General features: G+C 41.8%; 1 protein-coding gene across 2 annotated transcripts; it reads right to left on the bottom strand.

Annotated features, from left to right (window-relative positions):
• Positions 1 to 17: 17 nt before the first annotated feature.
• ubqln4 (ubiquilin 4) lies at positions 18 to 19,841 on the bottom strand. Of its 2 annotated transcripts, none has more exons than XM_088328389.1 (11): positions 19,629 to 19,841; positions 17,632 to 17,783; positions 16,545 to 16,690; positions 16,211 to 16,473; positions 13,558 to 13,716; positions 13,259 to 13,493; positions 13,048 to 13,187; positions 2,855 to 2,938; positions 2,310 to 2,425; positions 1,968 to 2,247; positions 18 to 956 (listed from the first exon to the last, which is right to left on the bottom strand). In XM_088328389.1, exons 1-11 carry the CDS (start codon positions 19,770 to 19,772, stop codon positions 801 to 803), a joined length of 1,875 nt encoding a protein of 624 aa, XP_088184515.1. In that variant the 5' UTR covers positions 19,773 to 19,841; the 3' UTR covers positions 18 to 800. The 2 variants fall into 2 exon arrangements, with proteins under 2 accessions (XP_088184515.1, XP_088184516.1); XM_088328390.1 differs by having other exon boundaries at positions 18 to 953; positions 19,629 to 19,840.
• Between the last annotated feature and the right edge of the window lie 635 nt (positions 19,842 to 20,476).

Here is a 20,476-nt window from a genome sequence, read left to right as displayed (position 1 = left end):
AACAGGCCACAGGCACCTTTTGACCACCTTATTTTTTTATTATCTTTTTTAGTACCGCCCTGTTAAAAGTTACTTCCAACATGTTCAGTAGGGAGTTGTTTTTTTCATTCTTTGTTTTATTGTTTTGAGGAAAAAAGAAAAAAAAACCCAAGCGGGAGAAGCAGTTGGCATGGTTACCACAACTACAATTCTGAAAATGATGCAGTCACCATGGTTACCACAACTACACTTCTGAAGTTTTTCTGCAAAGGAATAAAAGAGAAAAGAATCGACAGACGCTAAATTAGCTTCTTTTCTGAACTAAAACAGTAAAGCCGAAGCATCTCACTGATAGTCATGGTTTAATTTAAATGCAACTCAAAATAACCATCAAAATTAAATCATTGGATTAAAATGAAAGCTTAATTCAGACGGTTTGCATCTGATTAGTGGGATTAACTTCCTGTCCCCCTCCTCTCCACACGCTGGTATCAAAGGGGACATGAAAGGCACAACAGCAGCGCCTCAGACACACAAAGACACTTTTCTTTTGACTTCCCTGGAATGACAAATTACAAGTGTGGAAGGGGAGTGGACAAAAAAAATAGGAAGTGGACAAATAAGACCTGTGTTTACTCGCTTTAAGCTCATCGAGAACACCAACAGATGGAGGGGGTGGGGAGAGGGGGGATTCTTACAGGGGGCGTGATCTGACAATGTCATTGAGAAGTAGTCAGATCTTTTCCAAACCGATTTCAGATACGTTGAGTCTATGGATGTGGCGTGATGTGTGTGCTGTGAGTGTCGGTGTGTTGTTTTTTTTACGAGGGCTGCGAGCCCAAAAGTCTCTCGATGGCGGCGTTGATGTCCCCCCCGGTGGCGATGAGGGCCTGCAGGTTGGCCTCGCGGTTGATGAAGCCCATGGCACTCAGCTGGTCCAGCTGTGACTGGAAGCGCACCTCAGGGGTCTGGTTCTGCTTGGAGAAAGCACATGGAAGCATACGCTGAATACACGCTTAGTTTGCACTTTTTTTTTTAAGATAAGTGTAAAAAGAAAAAGAAACAGGCACTAGAGAAGATTTAAGTTTACAGCTTGAAAAGCCTATTTCTGACATCAAACGACTTGAGCCCTAAGATGGAATTGCTCAGAGCTGATGGTAGTGACTAACTTTAGCTGGTAGCAGGAGAAGCTACTGAAAATGCAAAGATTGCAAAAGTCCTCAAGAGAATTTGTCAACCGCCGCAACCCTGTATCACGGAACTAGACTAGAGATGGAAAACGTGGGGTAGAAATGAGCAGATTCCAGCTATGTTAAAGTGCATGACCAGCTGTGAAAGGTGAGTGACACTTAAGCACAAATTTACAAAGGGTAGCTAACAATACTGGCTTGCCACGAGCCATAGCATGTTGTCAAGGATACTAACATGAGTGGCTAGAGAAAGAAACAGTGGAAAAACGCAGGGGGTGCCTGAATGACAGGATGTGGGCTCAGCAGTATGCAGTGAGTGGTTGTTATTTACATGAAGCTGCTAATAATAATAATGCCCAGCGGTGGGACATTGCCTTCAGCCCAGTAGCAAAATGAGCAGCTTGAGAAGGAAACTGAGAAAAAATAATGTCAAAATGACAATTGCCAGGTGCCTGAATCAGGGAACTCAGTTGAGTTGGCTTGCATGACAAGTTGTGGAAAACTAATGACACGGAAAGGACAGGTTCACACTGGGTAACTAACAATCGAAGCTAGCCTTAGCCTTCGGCCTAGGGGCTAAAAGCAGTAAAGCTAATTTACAATTGAATACAATCTTGTGTACCATAACGCACACATGACTATTTACACTAATAAATATCCAAAAATAAATTTTAAACTGTAAAACACAAAAAAACGACAATCGCTACAAAAAAAGGACCATTGGGATAATAGTTTCTTTGAATTATTCCAGGAATGAATTGAAAACATATTTAACATTATTAGTGCATGCATGTGTACCGCTGTGCCTCCTCCGGCAAACATTTGGAGCATCTGTTGCATCAGCTCCTGCTGAGCTGCGTTTGGCGGCGTGGTTACGCTGCTGGGAGAACTGGCGGGATTCTCTGGGGGCGTGCTGCCGCTTGTGGGGATGCCGCCAGTAAGGCCGCCCGGAAGGCCCCCGGGAAGGCCGCCCGGAAGGCCCCCGGGAAGGCCGCCCGGAAGACCCCCGGGAAGGCCGCCCGGAAAACCCCCGGGAAGGCCGCCCGGAAGACCCCCGGGAAGGCCGCCTGACACCAGACTGTAGAAACATTGAAATGACATAAGACAAACAAATATAAAAAAGGAGATTGTTGTGCTCACCTGGGCATGAGGCCCGGTGCTTCTGTCTGCAGCGTCTGTAGGCCTTGTTGGATCTGCATGAGAGCTTGCATGGCGCGCGGGTTGGTCATCAGTGAAACGGCCTCCGGGTTTTGCATCTAAAACGGACAAAAATGTCAAAACCACCCAAACAATAAAAACACATGATATGTTTCCTGTTCAGTAGACACTCAAAATAAAGAGAAAATACATCAAATAATTTTTAACTTGCAGTGAGAACAGGAGACAACCCAACCACAGACAAGAAATTTCAACCTGTTCAAAAAGCGCCCCTCCCCCCGAGCTATTTTAATAAAATCAAAAGGGGGTTACAAAAAGCACATCTTCCCTAAAGGGTGTGGAAATCAAAGAAAAGTAACATTATTGGCTGATGGTGACAATGATGTAAACAGCGCACAATGGACAATATAACAAGCGACAGTGAGCTATAGTAGTCAAAATAACCATAAGGCATTCTATGCAATCTCCTTTGCAGGTGTCCAATATTAAAAACAGAAGAAACTTAAACAAGAAAATGCCTCCATTACCTGCTGGAGAAATACAGGAAGCTGAGAACGAAACTGTTCCTGGAGTTGTGGGTTGCCGGCAAATAAAGGATTGTTCATCATAACCTGAGAAGAGAAAGAAATTTAAGCCAGCTCTGACATCAAGTTAAAAATTGTGGTAAACTTCCTAAGTTCTCTTTTTTCAGGAATTCAAATTTATTTTCAAAAGGTCTAGAACAGGGGTATTGAACCTGCAACCTAGGGGCTGATTGCAGCCAGCGGGATTGCTTGTTTGAGCTCCCTGCCTTAATATGAAAGTGTAAAGCAGGGGTCGGCAACCTATGGCACGCGTACCAGCAGTAGCACGCGAGGCGTTAACCAGTGGCACGCGAGCGTACGGCAAAGTAATAATAATTTTTTTTAAATGCGCATTTTTACCTGAAATTTAGACATTTTTATTGCCCGCTTTCATTGTTTAGCGGCTTTACAGCGAGCGTGTGTCCGTGCGGTGCCACGCAGAGGACGAGAGATCTGTTTTAACCCTCCCACAGAAACACCGGGGCGCGATAAATGAACGATTCACGACAGCCAAATCATGACGGCTCCACGAGCGGAAAAATATTGTTCTTTCCAGCCAGCGTGGACAGACGAATGGGGCTTTGTGCAAAAAAATGACCGTGCCGTTTGTGCATTATGCCTCAATAGCGTTGTACCTCGCACATCAAGTGTTAAACTTCATTACGAGATGAAAAATTAACATGAATTCAAGGACGAGTCTGAAAAGGCGGATACATTAAAACGCGCTGTGTTCAGTGCCTAAATCCGACTCCCCTGCAAAATCCTTCCCCTCCTCGCGTGAACGCGCATTCTGCTGCGCTCAGACAAAAGCGATCACATTCTATACAATAAGTTCATTAAAACAATAAAGCAAGCTAATAAAAACTATTAAGCAATCGTAGTCTATATAACGCGTTTATTAAAACAAAGCGCGATCGTATTCTACAAAATGCGTTTGTTAAAAAAAAAAAGCAATTTTAAAAAAAGAAAAAAATTAATTTTTATCTGAGCTTTTTCTTGTGGAAAAGTTTATATATTACCAATTGGATGATACAAAGGAGTCATGGGAGAATGTTTTGTGGTCAGAAAAGAACAAAAAAAAACTTCTTGGTCATAACTAAGCGTGATTGGAGAAAGAAGAATGAAAAGTAAAATCCGAAGAACACCATCCCTACTGCGAAGTGTGAGGGTGGTAGCATCATGCTTAGGGGGTGTTGTTCTGCACATGGGAAGAGGATGAGTGCACTGCATTAAAGAGAGGATGACTGGGGCCATGTATTGATTTTGGGAAACCACCTCCTGCCCTTAGTCAGAGCATTGAAGATGGGTCGTGGCTGGGTCTTCCAACACGACAACGACCCGAAGCACACAGCCAGGAAAACCAAGGAGTGGCTCCATAAGAAGCATATCAAGGTTCTAGCTTGGCCCAGTCTGTCTCTAGACCTGAACCCAATCGAAAATCTTTGGAGGGAGCTCGAACTCCGTGTTTCTCAGCGACAGCCCAAAACCTGACTGATCTAGAGAAGATCTGTGTGAAGGAGTGGGCCAAAGTCCCTCCTGCAGTGTGTGCAAACCTGGTGAAAGACTACAGGATAGTTTGGCCTTTGTAATAGCAAACAAAGGCTGCTGTACCACATACTAACATTCATTTTCTCATGTGTTCAAATACTTATTTGCAGCTATATCTAAAAAATAAATGGTTAAAAAAAGTATTCATTGTGATTTATGGATTTTCCTTTTTAGTTTGTCTCTTTCACAGTGGACATGCACCCACGATGAAAAGTTCAGACCCCTCCATGATTTCTAAGTGGGAGAAATAGCAAAATGGCAGGGTGTTCAAATACTTATTTTCTTCACTATACATACAGTGCATCCGGAAAGTATTCACAGCGCTTCACTTTTTCCACATTTTGTTATGTTACAGCCTCATTCCAAATTGTATTAATTTAATCTCTTATCTCAAAATTCTACACAAAATACTCCATTATGACAATGTGAAAACGTTTTTTTTTTAAAATTTTTTTTACTTTTTTTGAATTGATTAAAAATAGAAAACTAAGAAATCACATTTACATAAGTATTCACAGCCTTTGCCATGAAGCTCAAAATTGAGCTCAGGTGCATCTTTTTTCCACTGATCATCCTTGAGATCTTTCTACAGCTTAATTGGAGTCCACCTGCAGTAAATTCAGTTGATTGGACATGATTTGGAAAGGCACACACCTGTCTATATAAGGTCCCACAGTTGAGTGTGCATGTAAGAGCACAAACACCAAGCATGAAGTCAAAATAACTGTCTGTAGACCTGCGAGACAGGATTGTCTTGAGGCACAAATCTGGGGAAGGATACAGAAAAATTTCTGCTGCTTTGAAGGTCCCAATGATCACAGTGGCCTCCATTATTCGTAAATGGAAGACATTTGGAACCACCAGGACTCTTCCTAGAGCTGGCCGGCCTTCTAAACTGAGCGATCGGGGAAGAAGGGCCTTAGTCAGGGATGTGACCAAGAACCCGATGGTCACTCTGTCAGAGCTCCAGCGTTCCTCTGTGGAGAGAGGAGAGCCTTCCACAAGGACAACTGTGGTGTCGTGTAATACACTCCCCTTCCTGCGGTGTCGCTGTATACTAATGCGCAGCCTTGTACTTGTGCTTGAGAACTACCGAAGGAGAAGTTAAGTAAACACTATGAATGTACCGTCCGTGCCTGTCTCTGAATCCGACTACAACCCTACTACATACACAACATATTGGCGACGAGGATGACTTGGATCGGAATCTCACAACCCCTTGCTTTGCTTGAAACCCCGGGTGAGCCTACGATGTTGTACACCACGTGGATTCAGATGTTCGAAAATTACCTGCTAGCATTGACTGCTAACGAAATGCCAGACAAACGAAAACGCGCACTACTGCTGCACTGTTTAGGCACAGAAGGGCAGAGAATTTTTTTTCCCTTCCCGACACTGGGACTTCTTACAAATCCGCATGTGATGCGCTAGAAACCTTCTTTGTACCGAAGATTAATGTCGTTGCTCAGCGTACCAAGTTCCGTCGGCGTACTCAGAGACCGGGCGAGACCACTGCTCAGTTCATTGCCGCATTGAGGGAATTAATTGCTAACTGTGACTTTGGCACGTTTGCTGATGATATGATTAGGGATCAATTCATTGAGAAGATGTCCTCTTCGAGAATCAGAGAACGCTTGCTGTTGGAAACGGACTTAAAGCTAGACAAAGCAATCGCTATTGCTAAACAAATCGAATCCGCTATTTCAGAAGCTAATGCTATTGCTCCTGTGCACGTGCCCGACGTTCCTGTGAAGCTCGTGCAACAAAGAGATAAAAGGAATCAGAGCAGTACGCATACAAAGCGCTCGAGAGATAAAAGGAATCAACACAAAACCTGCTACTGTTGTGGCTCCAACTCTCATCTAGCAAATGACCCCAAATGCCCTGCTAAAAATGCAAAATGCTACCAATGTGAAAAAATTGGACATTTTAGTAAAGTGTGCCGCAGCGCAATTCCTACTCGATCAGTGAGAGAAGTTACTGTCCCAGAACTTACTGTGTGTCATGTAGCCCCTACAGCTGCAGTCCCAAAGCGCCTTACGTGTACAGTTGCTCTCCATGCGAATGATGAACAGTCTATTACTACTGACCTGCTTGTGGACACTGGTTCAGCAGTCTCAATTCTGCCAGAGAGAATTTACAGACAATCATTCATGCACTTGCCTCTCTCAAAGCCTACTGTACGTCTGGTGACCTACATGAAGAAGCCAATTCCAGTGTTGGGCTGTCTTCAACTTACTGCTACGTACTGCAACCAGAGTGCACATACTGACTTCTACATAGTTCCTGGCGGTACTCCACTACTGGGAATGGACCTGTTCACTGCACTTCGCCTCCACATACAAGATGGGCAGATTACAACACCTGCTGCATCGGAGATGAGTCACTCTGTCAACACTACAAATGCTTTAGGCGTTGCTACAGGTTTTATACACAAAGTTAAAGTGCGTGCAGACCTCCCTCCAGTCCGGCAAAAGCTACACAGACTCCCATATGCCGTGCGTGACAAGGTGTCGGAGGAGCTGACGAAACTGGAAAATGATGGCATCATGGAGATGGTGGCTGCTGTGTCTCCTGATTTTGCTGCAGTCACTGCTGATGAGCTCTCCAGTGCATGTGAGGAATGTCCAGTGTTACAGAAGGTGCGACACTACATGCAGAAGGGATGGCCTCGTACTACAAAAGGCCTTGACCCCCTCATCGTGCCATACTTCCGTGTGCAAAATGAGCTTGCCTTGCAGAACAGTGTCATTGTGCTTGGCACTCATCGTGTTGTGATACCACAACAGCTACAGGAAAAAATGATCCAACTTGCTCATGCTACACACCAAGGGATAGTTCGCACAAAACAAAGACTGAGAGACTTGTACTGGTGGCCTGGAATGGATTCTCACGTTGAGCTCGCCATCAAATCATGCACCACCTGCTTGCAGCATGACAAAACCGCAACCACACGTACTGCACCATTACAGCCTGTGCCTACCCCAACTGCTGCCTGGGAAAAGGTTGCTGTGGACATTGTTGGTCCTATTCACTCTGCGCCTGCTGATTGCCGCTTTGCCATCACCCTCATTGACTATTACAGCCGATGGCCTGAGATTGCCTTCTGCTCAAATGTTACTTCTGCCTCTGTTATGACTTCTTTCCATTGTGTTTAGCAGAGAAGGTAATCCACAGGAAATTGTTACTGACAATGGCCCTCAGTTTGTGTCGACTGAGTTTGAAGCATTCCTTAGTGACAGGAACATCACACACCGTCGCAGCTCTGTGTACTACCCACAAGCCAACGGTGAAATTGAGCGTTTCAACAGAGTCTTCAAGGACTGTCTACAAACAGCCAACATCGAAGGTAAACCACTGAAAGCCTTCTTCACTGAGTTTTTACAGACTTACAGAGCTACACCACATGCCGTGACTTCAGTATCCCCCGCTGAACTTTTGCATGGTAGACCACTGAATACAAAGCTTCACATCACAGGTCTTCACTCCATGCGTCCCACTGCTGACGAAGGCAACATGCTACAAAACATACAAAACAAACAACGGAAGTCCAAACGATACACCGACAAATGTCGCGGTGCAAAATTACCCAGCTTCCAGATGGGCTCTGCTGTTCGCATCCGCAAACCTGGAATCATTGCCAAAGGACACTCAAAGTTCACCAAGCCACTGACAGTGGTAGCCCAAAAGGGTCCAGCCACTTATCTGCTGTCTGATGGAAAGGTGTGGAATGCTTTCCACCTTGCCCATTCTTCCACCTGTGCTGCAGTTTCAGCGCCACAGCCTCCTGATAATGATGCTTGCCTCCTGCCAAGCGACCAAGGTGCTGAGCCACCTGAACCTGTGCCCTCACCACATCCCTCTCCGAGTGCACCGAGAATACGACATGCTCCTGCATGGCTTCAAGATTATGTGACTTAAAAAAAAAAAAGATACAGAAAAGATGTGCTGATGTTTAAAAAAAAAAAAAAAAAAAGACATGATGAATGTTCATTGTTTAAAAAAAATTGTCATGTTTGTTTATGATGTGATCTTCATACAGTCTGCTTAAGTTTACAAGGTTTACACACTTTTGCTTACCGTTATTGACAGTATAGTTCCTTACGTTATTGCTTACCTTTGATATTTACCTCTAATCTGGTAATGAATATTGAAATGTATGTTTTCTATAAGCTCATACTTACCGAAGAGTTATTGCGTGTTTCAGATTAATGCTACAGTTTGTGTCCTATTCTAACAAAAAGGGAATATGTGGTGTCGTGTAATACACTCCCCTTCCTGCGATGTCGCTGTATACTAATGCGCAGCCTTGTACTTGTGCTTGAGAACTACCGAAGGAGAAGTTAAGTAAACACTCTATGAATGTACCGTCCGTGCCTGTCTCTGAATCCGACTTCAACCCTACTACATACACAACATAGGACAACCATCTCTGCAGCAATCCACCAATCAGGCCTGTATGGTAGAGTGGCCAGACAAAAGCCACTCCTTAGTAAAAGGAACATGGAAGCCCGTCTGGAATTTGCCAAAAAGCACCTGAATGACTCTCAGACCATGAGAAACAAATTCTCTGGTCTGATGAGACAAAGATTGAACTCTTTGGTGTGAATGCCAGGCGCCATGTTTGGGGGAAACCAGGCACCGCTCATCACCAGGCCAATACCATCCCTACAGTGAAGCATGGTGGTGGCAGCATCATGCTGTGGGGATGTTTTTCAGCAGCAGGAACTGGCAGACTAGTCAGGAGAGAAGGAAAAATGAATGCAGCAATATATAGAGATATCCTGGATGAAAACCTGCTCCAGAGCGCTCTTGACCTCAGGCTGGGGCGAAGGTTCATTTTTCAGCAGGACAACGACCCAAAGCACACAGCCAAGATCTCAAAAGATATACTTCAGAACCACTCCGTGAATGTCCTGGAGTGGCCCAGCCAGAGTCCAGACTTGAATCCGATCGAACATCTCTAAAGATAGGTGTGCTAAACTTGTGGGATCATATTCAAAAAGACTTGAGGCTGTATTTGCTGCCAAAGGTGGATCAACAAATAATTAAGCAAAGGCTGTGAATACTTATGTAAATGTGATTTCTTAGTTTTCTATTTTTTATAAATAAAAAAAAAAAGTTAAAAAAAAACTTTTTCACATTGTCATAATAGAGTATTTTGTGTAGAATTTTGAGATAAGATTAAATTAATACAATTTGGAATGAGGCTGTAATATAACAAAATGTGGAAAAAGTGAAGCGCTGTGAATACTTTCCGGATGCACTGTATACACACACACACGTAAGTGTATATATATATATATATATATATATATATATATATATATATACACACACACACACACACACACACACACACACACACACACACACACCGTATTTACCGCACTATAAGGCGCACCTAAAAGTCTATTTTTTTCAAAAGCTGACCATGCGCCTTATAATACAGTGCGCCTTATTTATGGATCAATATTAAATCGCAAAGTCTTCCACCTAACTTGCAGCCGCCGACTAGATTTTCCCCCGATCGCCAAGTAGTCCGCGGTGTATGCTGGGATTTATTTACCGGCGTTTCATTGGCTAACCAATGTGTCAATCATCATTTGAATCGATCACTATTGGCTAAAGTTATTCGGAGGTCAAGTGGCGGATCCTTTTTATTATTTACAGGCTGGCATAGGCTCAGCTGTAAAACAAAGCCTGCAATTGGCCGAAAAAGATGTGTCAATCATCAGTTGAATCGATCACTATGGGCTTAAGTTATTCGGAGGTCAAGGGGCGGATCCTTTTTATCATTTACAGGCTGGCATTGGCTGAAGCGGCAAAACAAAGCCTGCAATTGGCCGAAAAAGATGATTGAGTATAGCACATGGTTGACGGCATACAGAAAGCATTTTTTTACTATTCTGTATTTGTAAATATTTTATTCTCCTGGATTTACTAAATTCACAGATATAAGAGGACCATGGCTGCACATTATTATTGAACACAACGACTTCGGTGAGCTACTTCGGCTATATATTTTCCCTGTATCTTGTTTCAGACTGAACTCGATGTTTCTATGATAAGCGGTGCAGATAATGGATGGAATGGAGTGTCCATTTTTAAATTAAACTCAATTCCAGGTGTTTATTGTCATATGCACAGTAAAGTTGCGAGCGAAAATAGAAACTAAGGAATGGTTGGCATTTCTTGAATCCCAAGACTTTAACCTTCCGAATGATGGAACGATGCATTTGAGTGACATCGTATGGACACCGCATCCGCACGTGTTCTCGACATGTATTTGCGTCTTTGCAAGCTTTGGGAATGTTAAGGGGGTAATAAGTTTGACTGAACTATCCGACTGTTTTGTCGACGTTCCCATTGTAGCGCCTTATAATCCGGTGCGTCTTATGTATGTCAAATATAGGACCAAAAACTTTTTTCGGGGTGCGCCCTATAACCCTGTGCGCCCTATAGTGCGGAAAATACGGTATATATATATATATATATATATATATATCAAATCTCACTTGTATATTTCAATTATTTTCTGAGATAATGCATTTCGAATACAGTCTTGTCTTTGACTCTGACGACATGTGGAGCATACAAGCACCCTAGCAAGCCAATCACCCTATTGGTTTACATGTTAACTAGTCGAAAAGGTTTTAAGTGTTTTAAGGCAAGATTTGGTAGTTTTTAAGGAGAGGGCCTAGGCATTGTGTTGCAGATGGGTGCAACAATGGTACAACAAATGGCGAGCAGCCGAAATGGGGCGAACTTGAAAAACTAAAACGCACAGAGCTAACAGGGGGTAAACCAGTTGGGACACGGCAGGCTAGCCAGCTGCCATAGAGGAAAACCGGAACCTATCGGTGAAAAAAAATGAGAGGCGGGCTGACTGAAAATATGCAGTAAGCAGCCAGGATTAACCGCGAGCCAACGTCAAAACACTAGCCAGCTAGCCGACTGCTAACGGGGCTTACCCCCACCAAACAAAACTGGAAGCCTTCGGGAGCCCGCACGCTTAAGGGGAGCTATCTGGACAATATTACATTAATTGCAAGACAAGTGGCAAAAACACCAGAGGAAAAGTCACAATAAAATACCTAAAATTAGGTACAGTCAAAAAAGGAACGTACCCTTTACACGACGACAGGTAAATTTACCCTTTGGCGATCACCTCGGACAAAAAAAGTCACAAGTCCCCCAGCGACACGGTAAGCAAAGCTCCAATTACTCCAAGCATAAATGAGCACGGGCTTTTGCTGATTACTACAATTGCTGTCTGTTTTTAAACGGGACGCACCATTCGTTTTGCTTCTCAATGTCATCCATGACGTCACAGCTTTAGGGGATAGGAGGTCAAACTGTCTATGAAAATTTATTTCGAGACCCATAGCGCATGGAATATTTTGAAACATATTTGCACGATTGTGGGGAGAAACACTCCATATCATGTGGCAAATTTTATAAAAAGAAGGTCTTTTAAAACCCCTTTAACAGTCCAATAAAACTTGCCTAACCAATAAAACTTGCCTAAAATCCCCATCCAAGACATTACAGTAGAATACTAGCCTGAAATCACGTGAGACAAAACTATGAACCCTTACCTTACCTAATTTTATACTTTTTCTAAATGTGGGTTTAGGTTTTTCCAAAAGTAGCCAAATGTAGACGACCTGTTTACAAACACTGAATCCTTTGCAAATGTTTATTTTACTTTGGCCAATTTTTAAGACATTTTGAAAGAGTTGTAAGTGTTAAACTTCTCTTTCAATCAAGCCAATCAATTATTTGAACAAACTTGAACATAATAATGATGCGTAAAAGGATTCACAAATTGTGCTACGCACGTTTATTTTCGGCTATGGTTTGAATACACCCCGGAAAATGGCATAAAACTATTTTGGTAATTCTATCGGCTTAACAGTGTGTCAGTAATCATTCGATTTGGTTACTACTGACTTAATATTTTTGGAACGACACGAGAGGATCTCCATTTTATCAAACCCGTGAAAAAACCCTGCTGATGGCTAAGAGTCGTGTCAATCAAAAGGGTCAGAGACTGAATACAACATTGAGAATAATTTTACAAGTTTGTTTATTTAAAAAGGGGCTTCTGGAGCGAAACTAACAGATTGCTTAAAAGAATGTTCAACGAAGCAGATGCGCTTTTAGGCGATTTTTTTAATCTGTCTGCATTATCGTGTGTTTTGGAGTAAATATTTTACATGTTTGGTTTCACTGGACTGTCTTTGGAAAATTCCTTGGGGACTTTTAAGTGAGCTATCACGGCTTTATAGTTTTTGTGTAGCTTGTTTCACACTGATTGTAATGGTTCTATAACGAGTACATTTGAAATCCCTAGAGCTTAAGCTCACCAATGGTATGTGGCATGACGCATTTCGGTGACTGGCGATATCGTACAGGAACGTATTTGTTTATCAACAGTCCGGCGGCGGGCCGTCGGAACATTAAGGTGTTGGGTTTGAGACCCCTGTTCAAAAAAACTTTGATTAAAATGTTGAAGTGAGAGCTGGAAAGGCAGAGGAGATTATCCGTATTCTGCCTAATTTCTCAAGACTCCTTTCTAAGACGATTCAGGACAAAGTACGCACCTGTGACGCCAACTCTGGGTTCTGGGACAGAGACTGCATCAGACTGCGCATGTAAGGAGCAGATAGCATGTTCTGCATGAGCTGCGGGTTTTCTGAAATCTGCTGCAGGAGACTCTGCATGCCAGGACTGTTGAACATTCCTGGAGTAGAAAAAAAAACCCAACCAATAAGGATGCCAGGTTGTCTTCAAAATCTGATTTCCCACTCTCACCGTTTCCCAGACTGCCAGGGTTGACACCGAGCGGGTTGGACACTGTTGGGTTGGTTCCAGTAGTCGGACCCCCAGCTCCTCCCGCAGGACTTCCACTACCACCACCATTCTCTGCAGAGTTAGAGATGTTGGGTGGACCCCAGGGATTGGGGAGTGGCTCCCGGTTCTCTGTTCGTGACGGCTGGACACCCGAATCGGAGCCACCACCAAGGGCCGAAAAGGGGTTGTTGCCAAACTATCCCAGAAGGAAAAGCTGTGTAACTCTAATTACTTTTGTTTCACAACATGATTGATGTCACCTGCTCTCTGGCGGCGCTGAACATAGGCTCCTGGATGTCTGTGTACATCCTGCGCAAGGCGTTGTAGCCGCCAGGAATGCTTTCCAAGTTGCTGAGGGCCCGGTCCTGATTCCGCATCATTTCCTGCATCATGGCAGGGTTGCGGGCTAGCTCCATCGTCTGGAGTAAAAAAGGAAGACGTGAGCCACATAAGAGCATAACAGCTGTGTTTCCAACCAATGTTTCATGAGACCTTGTGTAGTGTACCACAGGAAATTGCTTTATCGTTAGCATTCAATATTTGTTTTCTACCATTAATGTCAAATAACTAACATTCCTCAATGTCATAGAAGGCAACATTTTTTCTTCTTCTTCTAATAGACTAGTTAGTTGCTCGTGAGATAGCACATTTAAATTTATTTAATAATGTATTCGGTTTGAGGAAACTTAAGATTGCAGTGCAAAAAAATTAATAAAAACAAGTCAAATTTTACCTTTATGTGATTTTATTTTGCACATAATTTTGCCAATTTATTTTTATTTTACTAAAAAAAAATGGAGATTTTTCTCTTTTCTTACAATGGCTGATAATTTTTGCTTGTTGAATATCATTTTGGGGATTTTTTCTAGATGAAGAGAAAAAAAATACGACATTGGGTGACATAGTGCGATTGTGTAATGTATGACACCCGTTATTTTTTTAAGGATTAGTAGACAGCAAACCTAAAAAATATCCCCAAAAGAGGGCACTGTTTACTTAAATTTAATCCTTTAACAATCCTGTAAAATTCACATAGAATCTTAATCCAAGATTTCCTCAAAGTAAAGTGAATGCTGTTGTTGAACCGCTTGAAGAATCTGGGCGTTTTGGTCTCTTTTGGAAGGAAACAGACTGAAGTGTTGTCCCCAACTTAAGTTATCACTGCAAGTGCTACTAATATTGAGTAATCTAAGATTGAACACACAGAAATAGTAGGTTTTTATTCGGGCCTGACTTATTTTATTTTTTTTGCAATCGCATGCAAGATGGGTATAGCATGGAAATCTTAGCTGGAAAAGAGCTGGGACAATACCACGAAGCCTTACCTGATCCCAGGTTAAAGTTGATCACCATCTGAAAAACTAAATAATATTTTATACATTTTCTAAGGGTGACTGGTGACATCATACAGAGACCCTTTTGCTTCTAAACAGTCTGAAGGCTCGCAGGCGGGTTAAAGCATTTCAATAGTAATAATTCTTGACTGCATAAGGGGGATAAAAAAAATGACCCCACAGGTTATTCTTCAAAATCTTTAAAAACAAAAACAGTTGTCATATTCCAGGTATTCCTTATAAAACACATTTATGACAGGATAACTTTAGTATTATTTTTTTCTCCCCACTAGTTACCGCCTCCACTCATGGAAGAATGTATGTACTGGTAGGGTCACGCATCCAAGGGTTAAGCACTCACAAAAATAACAAAACCAGGAAAGAAAATACACCTTTCTTTTAAAATCGAAAATCCCATCTAAATTGCAATGCAGGTCTGAAAAATCTAAATGAGGTTTTTTCTCAAAATCGTGCATCCCTAGTGTTCACCACCCTAAACAATTGCACAATATTGAAAAATATTTACCTTGACAGTTCTATTGAAAAATGTGTTTGCAGCCAAATGTTGCTGCATCACTTTCTATTGCACATTGGTTACAATACACTTTTTTTTAGTTGCAATATTGTTACGATGCACTATTTTTCATTGAATTGTTATCACGGAAGAAAATGCCAATACAACAAGCAGTACCTTGAAAATATTTTTTCCTATTCATCCTAACGTTCCTGTATTTAATTTCTCTTTTCCGTCTATATTACGTGTTTGTATTGATTATCCTTGAGTGCCATGTCTAATTCGTTGCAAACAACGTTCACTACGTTGTTATCAACGAATATAAAGAAAACTATTCTGGTAAAAAAAAAAAATTGTGAAATCCTAAATTACAGCAAAATTATTGACCGATATGAATAGCCTGTATTACCTTCTGAACCATGTGACCACAAATGATAAAAACAATTCTGTACCGTCAATTTTGGCGGTATAGCAATACAAGCCTAAAAATTACATAAATAAATGAAACTGGTGCCAGGAATTTATTTTTAAACATTTCCGACAGACAGCGTGCTTTGAGATTTGAGTAAAATAAGTGTGCCATGCATAGCTCACAAAAGGTTGGGAATAACAGCCTAGAAAATAATGGGCTACTCCCTGGCCAGTCTGAAGGAGATTTTTTTACGTCTTACCTGGAGTGCCATGTCTCATCTCAGTTAGATTAGGCCTCTCAGATCTTAGATAGAAGACTTGATTTCTTCCACTAGGTTGCTGTGACCTTCACTATCTAAAGGCACTCTTGCACATATTATCCAGTTACGAACATAAGAGTCTTACATCGGCACATCAAAGAAGCCGTGCATGCGTGGGTGGCCAAGACCGTATAAGACTAGGCATCATCTTAGATAAGACAGCTGTGAATCTATTCTTTTTAGTCTCCAGTAAATAATCAAAAGAGAATATGCTGTCTCCCTGTTCTTATTTCTAGTATCGCAAGCATTTAAGACAAAAGAATCAGGCTGAGATCCAGACGAACATTCAGTAAGCAATGTTAAGCAAGTTATTCTCTGGGAAAGTTATCCTGACCTGTCTCATGAGCTCAGGATTATTGAGCATGTGTGAAATCTCAGGGTTTCGCTCCATCAACTGCTGCATCTGCGGGTTGGACGCGATCATCTGCCGCATCAGGTCCGGGTTGGACATCATGTTCTGCACTAGTGGGTTCTCGATGATCTGCGACAGCATCTCAGGGTTGGACATGAGCTGCCGCTGCATCTGCTGCTGAAGCTCCATGAAATTGGACGTGCCCATGCCCAAGCCCGCCAGGTTAGATAGGTCGCCGAAACCGCCTGGGGAAAAGACAAAAGGATGAGGGCCAGGACTTCGATCTGATTCAGTCATGGGAAACCGACAGACTCACTAAGGATGTTTGGCGTCTGTGTGGGTGGAGCACCAGAGCCAGTAGTGGACTCAGCCGCAGAGGAAGGTGTGGCGCTCGCGTTGGAGGTGCCTCCTGCTGAGGTGGAGGTCGAGCTTGAGGACGAGGAGCTGCTTCCATCTGAGGCCCTGAACGCCACAAATATTTTTCACAAGGATGAAAAATATACTTTATTAATCTATGCACAAAACTGAAAACAATCTAGGAGTTTATTTCATATTTTAGTCACACAATATATTTGACTTTACTCCAGGAGGATTAATTACATATTGATGTTACACTGTAATATGCAGTCCCAAATAAAGAATCCTAAGATTACAGGGAACCTTTATCACGGGGTTATGTTCAATAAAAAACCCGTGATGGGCAAAATCAGTGGTGAACCTTTCTTTTTCTACACTATACAACTGAATACTCTATTAAACACAAAAAAACAAATAACGAACCCTTTTTTTAAATTTTACATTTTACCAAATAAAAGTACTGTATACGGTACCTGAAGTCATTTATGTTTTAAAAATCACCTTCTCTTTAAGGGACTATTTAGCAAATCAGAATGCATAACATAATGCACGAGAAAAATCTGAGGCAGCAAGACCGTGCAAGAGGATCAGTGGATGAGCTAGGCATGACTGGTTAGAAACATATGTTGCCCTGGAGAGGAATGGGCGCCACCAGGCTGTACTTGCCAAAGACATACCACATTAAATGGTGCCCCTTACGACTGTAGGGGTCAAGGGATACAACCAACATACTAACTAACTAACAAACTACACAATAGCAATGTTCCTTAGACTGACAAGTTGTCTTTTTATTTTAAAATCAACATATTTTTTTCTGGAAAATATCATACCCATTATTGACCATGCAAATAATGACGATCACACTCATAGTGCATCAAGAACTCCTGCTTCGGATTATGAGGGAAATAATAATATATATATATTGCTTTACTACTATGACTCTGGTGTTTCTATTTTATTTTAAGTATCTATCCTCCAAGAGTAAGAATTAATTTAAAAAAAACGGTCACACTGAAGGTAAATTGTTTATCAAGTTGCAGACTTACTTTTGTGCCGTTTTGATGACCAAATGCACCGTCAAGCCATCCTTAATGCCATGCTGGCTGAGGCTGTCGCCGTCTTTGAGGATTTTGCCAGCAAAAATCAGCACCAACTGGTCCTGCTTGGCTTTGAAGCGCTTGGAGATCTCTTCCTTGAACTGTGTGGAAGAAGAGACAGGAAATAATACAGCACGAATTAAAGTAGTAATTCAACATTCAAAAACAGAAAACGGTCGAGGTATGGCAACCCTGCCTTTGACGTTTTCGTTAAGGAACTTTCCCTACTACGCCATGTCAAAAATTTCACCTGCCTTTTGGGGTATTTAAGTTGTCTCTGACAGGTCAGTTTCCTTTTGTTCAATATCAAATAAAATACCGGTCTGCTATTGGTTTGCACCACGGCATCATGAAAATGCCACCGAAGTACCACCCAAAATACCTTTCTCTCTCCATTCAGTATAGAATATTGTTCCAGTAATATTTTTTTGTACTGTATTTGTTTGCTTTGGGTAGGGCTGTAGCGAACAACAGTTGTCTAATCATGAACATTTTACATATTTACAAATATTTTTTTTTAAATTCGTAATAATCTCTCCACCCCCTCTGTGACCACCCTTGACTAAAATGAATACAGGTCAACACCAACAGGTCATCATGGCAGGACATTTTTTTGTTTCAAAACCATGCACCACTTCAGTATTTTGGACACATTTTGGGTTTACAAACAGCGACAATGGTAAGCCCCAAGAGAATGAAGAACCGGTTCACATACTTTGTCTCAAAAAGGTGCCAGTGAAAGGAGATAACAAAAACCAATTTCAAGCAACATTTGGAGTCCAGGCACCCAGTACAATTTGTTATATTAAGCTCACATTGTCATAGTAGCACATAAAGTAGAGGGGAAAAGAATTGACAATATATTTGTCAAATGAGATTTTCCTAATTGTGACTACCCTAGGTATGGGTCCAAGGCTGAAGAGATGTTAAATGGAAAAGCAAGAAGATGATAAACATGGTAACTAAGTTTGCAAAAATCAAGAAATAAGAAAACACTTCGCTGAGGAATATGGCCGTAACCAATTGCCACACACTACTCCACTGTCCCAGCACAATTCACATCAAATTAAAGGTAAATACAATATAACTTTCCTTTTGCACATACATTTTTGTGATGTTATTTTATAATATTTTACAGCTATAACTTAAAATATCAAATTTTACTGTTTTTATTTAATGTTATATCTGAGTCAGTAGAGGATTCTGAGCTTATAATAGGTTTCTATCTATCATACAGAAATTACACTTTGCAATCGCACCTCATGTCATATCCCAGGAGTCTCTAGTAAATTACATTCAAGTCTTCCGTTTGTGCAGGTTAATCGCTAAACCTGGTTTATTTTTCTTTAGTCGGAACCCATGCTTTTGTGGATCACAAACTAGCAAGTGATGCTGTGTTGCTGCAGCACTTGTCTCCAAGCCAACTGTCGCCTCCACAATTCCCACCGAAGCTGAACGAGCAATGACTCAGTCCCTGGATGACTACAGAACGTTCTAGAATCACACACGCCTGCCGCTAGTTTCCCCTCAAAATTTGAGGCATTTCCCGGGAAATCGAGAAAGTCTTGATAGTCACTCGAAAGCACATTCATCGCCGTTTTCTGTAAACATTACATTGAGATAATAACGCAGACGTCAGCTGACGCCATGGCTAACATTGAGTTAGCCAACTAGCTTAGCGGCTAACCGGTTAGCGTTAGCATCGGCGCACATTTACATGCTTCCGTATTTGGGAGTAAAACTGTACGAAAATACAAAAAAATGTCATTGCTGTTGTAGACGAGGTCAATCTTTACAAGTAGTGGATTATTTCCGCAGTTAATATAAAAGGCGAATGATTTGCAATGCTAGCTTGTTAGCTAAAGTTGTGGGCATGACGCTCGCTTCGTTGCCCCCCTCCTGCCGCGCTTCTTCCCCCCGACGGGGCTTGATAAGACGCCACAAACCTGCGTAACAGAAGAATCTTCAGCGATGGCGATTTCTTCTTTGTCTTTGGGCGTCTTGACGGTAACCTTGATAATGGTTTCCTCCGCAGCACCAGCTTCTTTATTGTTGTTATTGGCAGGATCTGCGGTGCCCTGGTCGGCCATCTTCACACTACCGATGGGAAACGGCTCGCGACTGGCAACTGCTTCCGGGTCGGAGAAGGTTCAAATCTCCAGCAAAGGAAGTTGAAACCGTCAGGGCGTCCTTTTTAGCAAATATATTTGTATTATTATGTTGCCTCTTATTGAACATTGCATCACTACAAACAAATTTGGCATGAATCAGTCAAACAATATAGAAGTAACAGGTTACAAACGAATATTAGAGTGTGAGTGTGCGTGTGACTGGGTAAGTGTAAAGCACATTGTAAAGCGCTTTGGGAGGTCTTCATTGACTTGTAAAGCGCTATACAAATGCAGACCATTTACCATTTACAGACCACAAAAAAACAGAAATTACCTAAAATAAAGTAAAAAGAAAAATAATAATGATTACATGTTAAAATCAACTCAAGGAAACGATTCTTAGAGCCCCAATGTGTAATATTTGACCATTAGATTGACTGTTGTCAAATACGAACAGAAACCAATGCCACGAAGCACAGCGTAGCAGCAAGATCCCAGACTAACATGGTAGGTATTCTACTATGTAAAAGAAAACAAATAATTCTCAACTTGAGATTTTTTAGAGAAATGACCATTGGTGTGATGATTCATGTTTTTGGCCGAGTATTCAAATCATTATTATTATTTTTTCACAATTAAAGTTTTTTGTAAGTCAAGTCATGTTTATTTGTATCACAAGGAGT

Source organism: Urocampus carinirostris, chromosome 2 (assembly GCF_059441175.1).
Source record: "Urocampus carinirostris isolate Australia breed hairy pipefish chromosome 2, RoL_Ucar_1.0, whole genome shotgun sequence".
In the NCBI taxonomy this organism is placed as follows: Eukaryota; Metazoa; Chordata; class Actinopteri; order Syngnathiformes; family Syngnathidae; genus Urocampus; species Urocampus carinirostris.
The sequence above is the reverse complement of the archived record's forward strand: the minus strand, read 5'-3'. Positions and strand labels throughout refer to the sequence as shown.

Excerpts from the sequence above, each read along its gene's own strand:
- ubqln4 (XM_088328389.1), bottom strand. The coding sequence starts at position 19,772 with ATGGCCGACCAGGGCACCGCAGATCCTGCCAATAACAACAATAAAGAA. Across the intron at positions 17,784-19,628 it reads AAGATTCTTCTGTTACGCAG|TTCAAGGAAGAGATCTCCAA; the intron begins GTTTGTGGCGTC and ends TCTTCCACACAG. Across the intron at positions 16,691-17,631 it reads GTCATCAAAACGGCACAAAA|GGCCTCAGATGGAAGCAGCT; the intron begins GTAAGTCTGCAA and ends TGTGGCGTTCAG.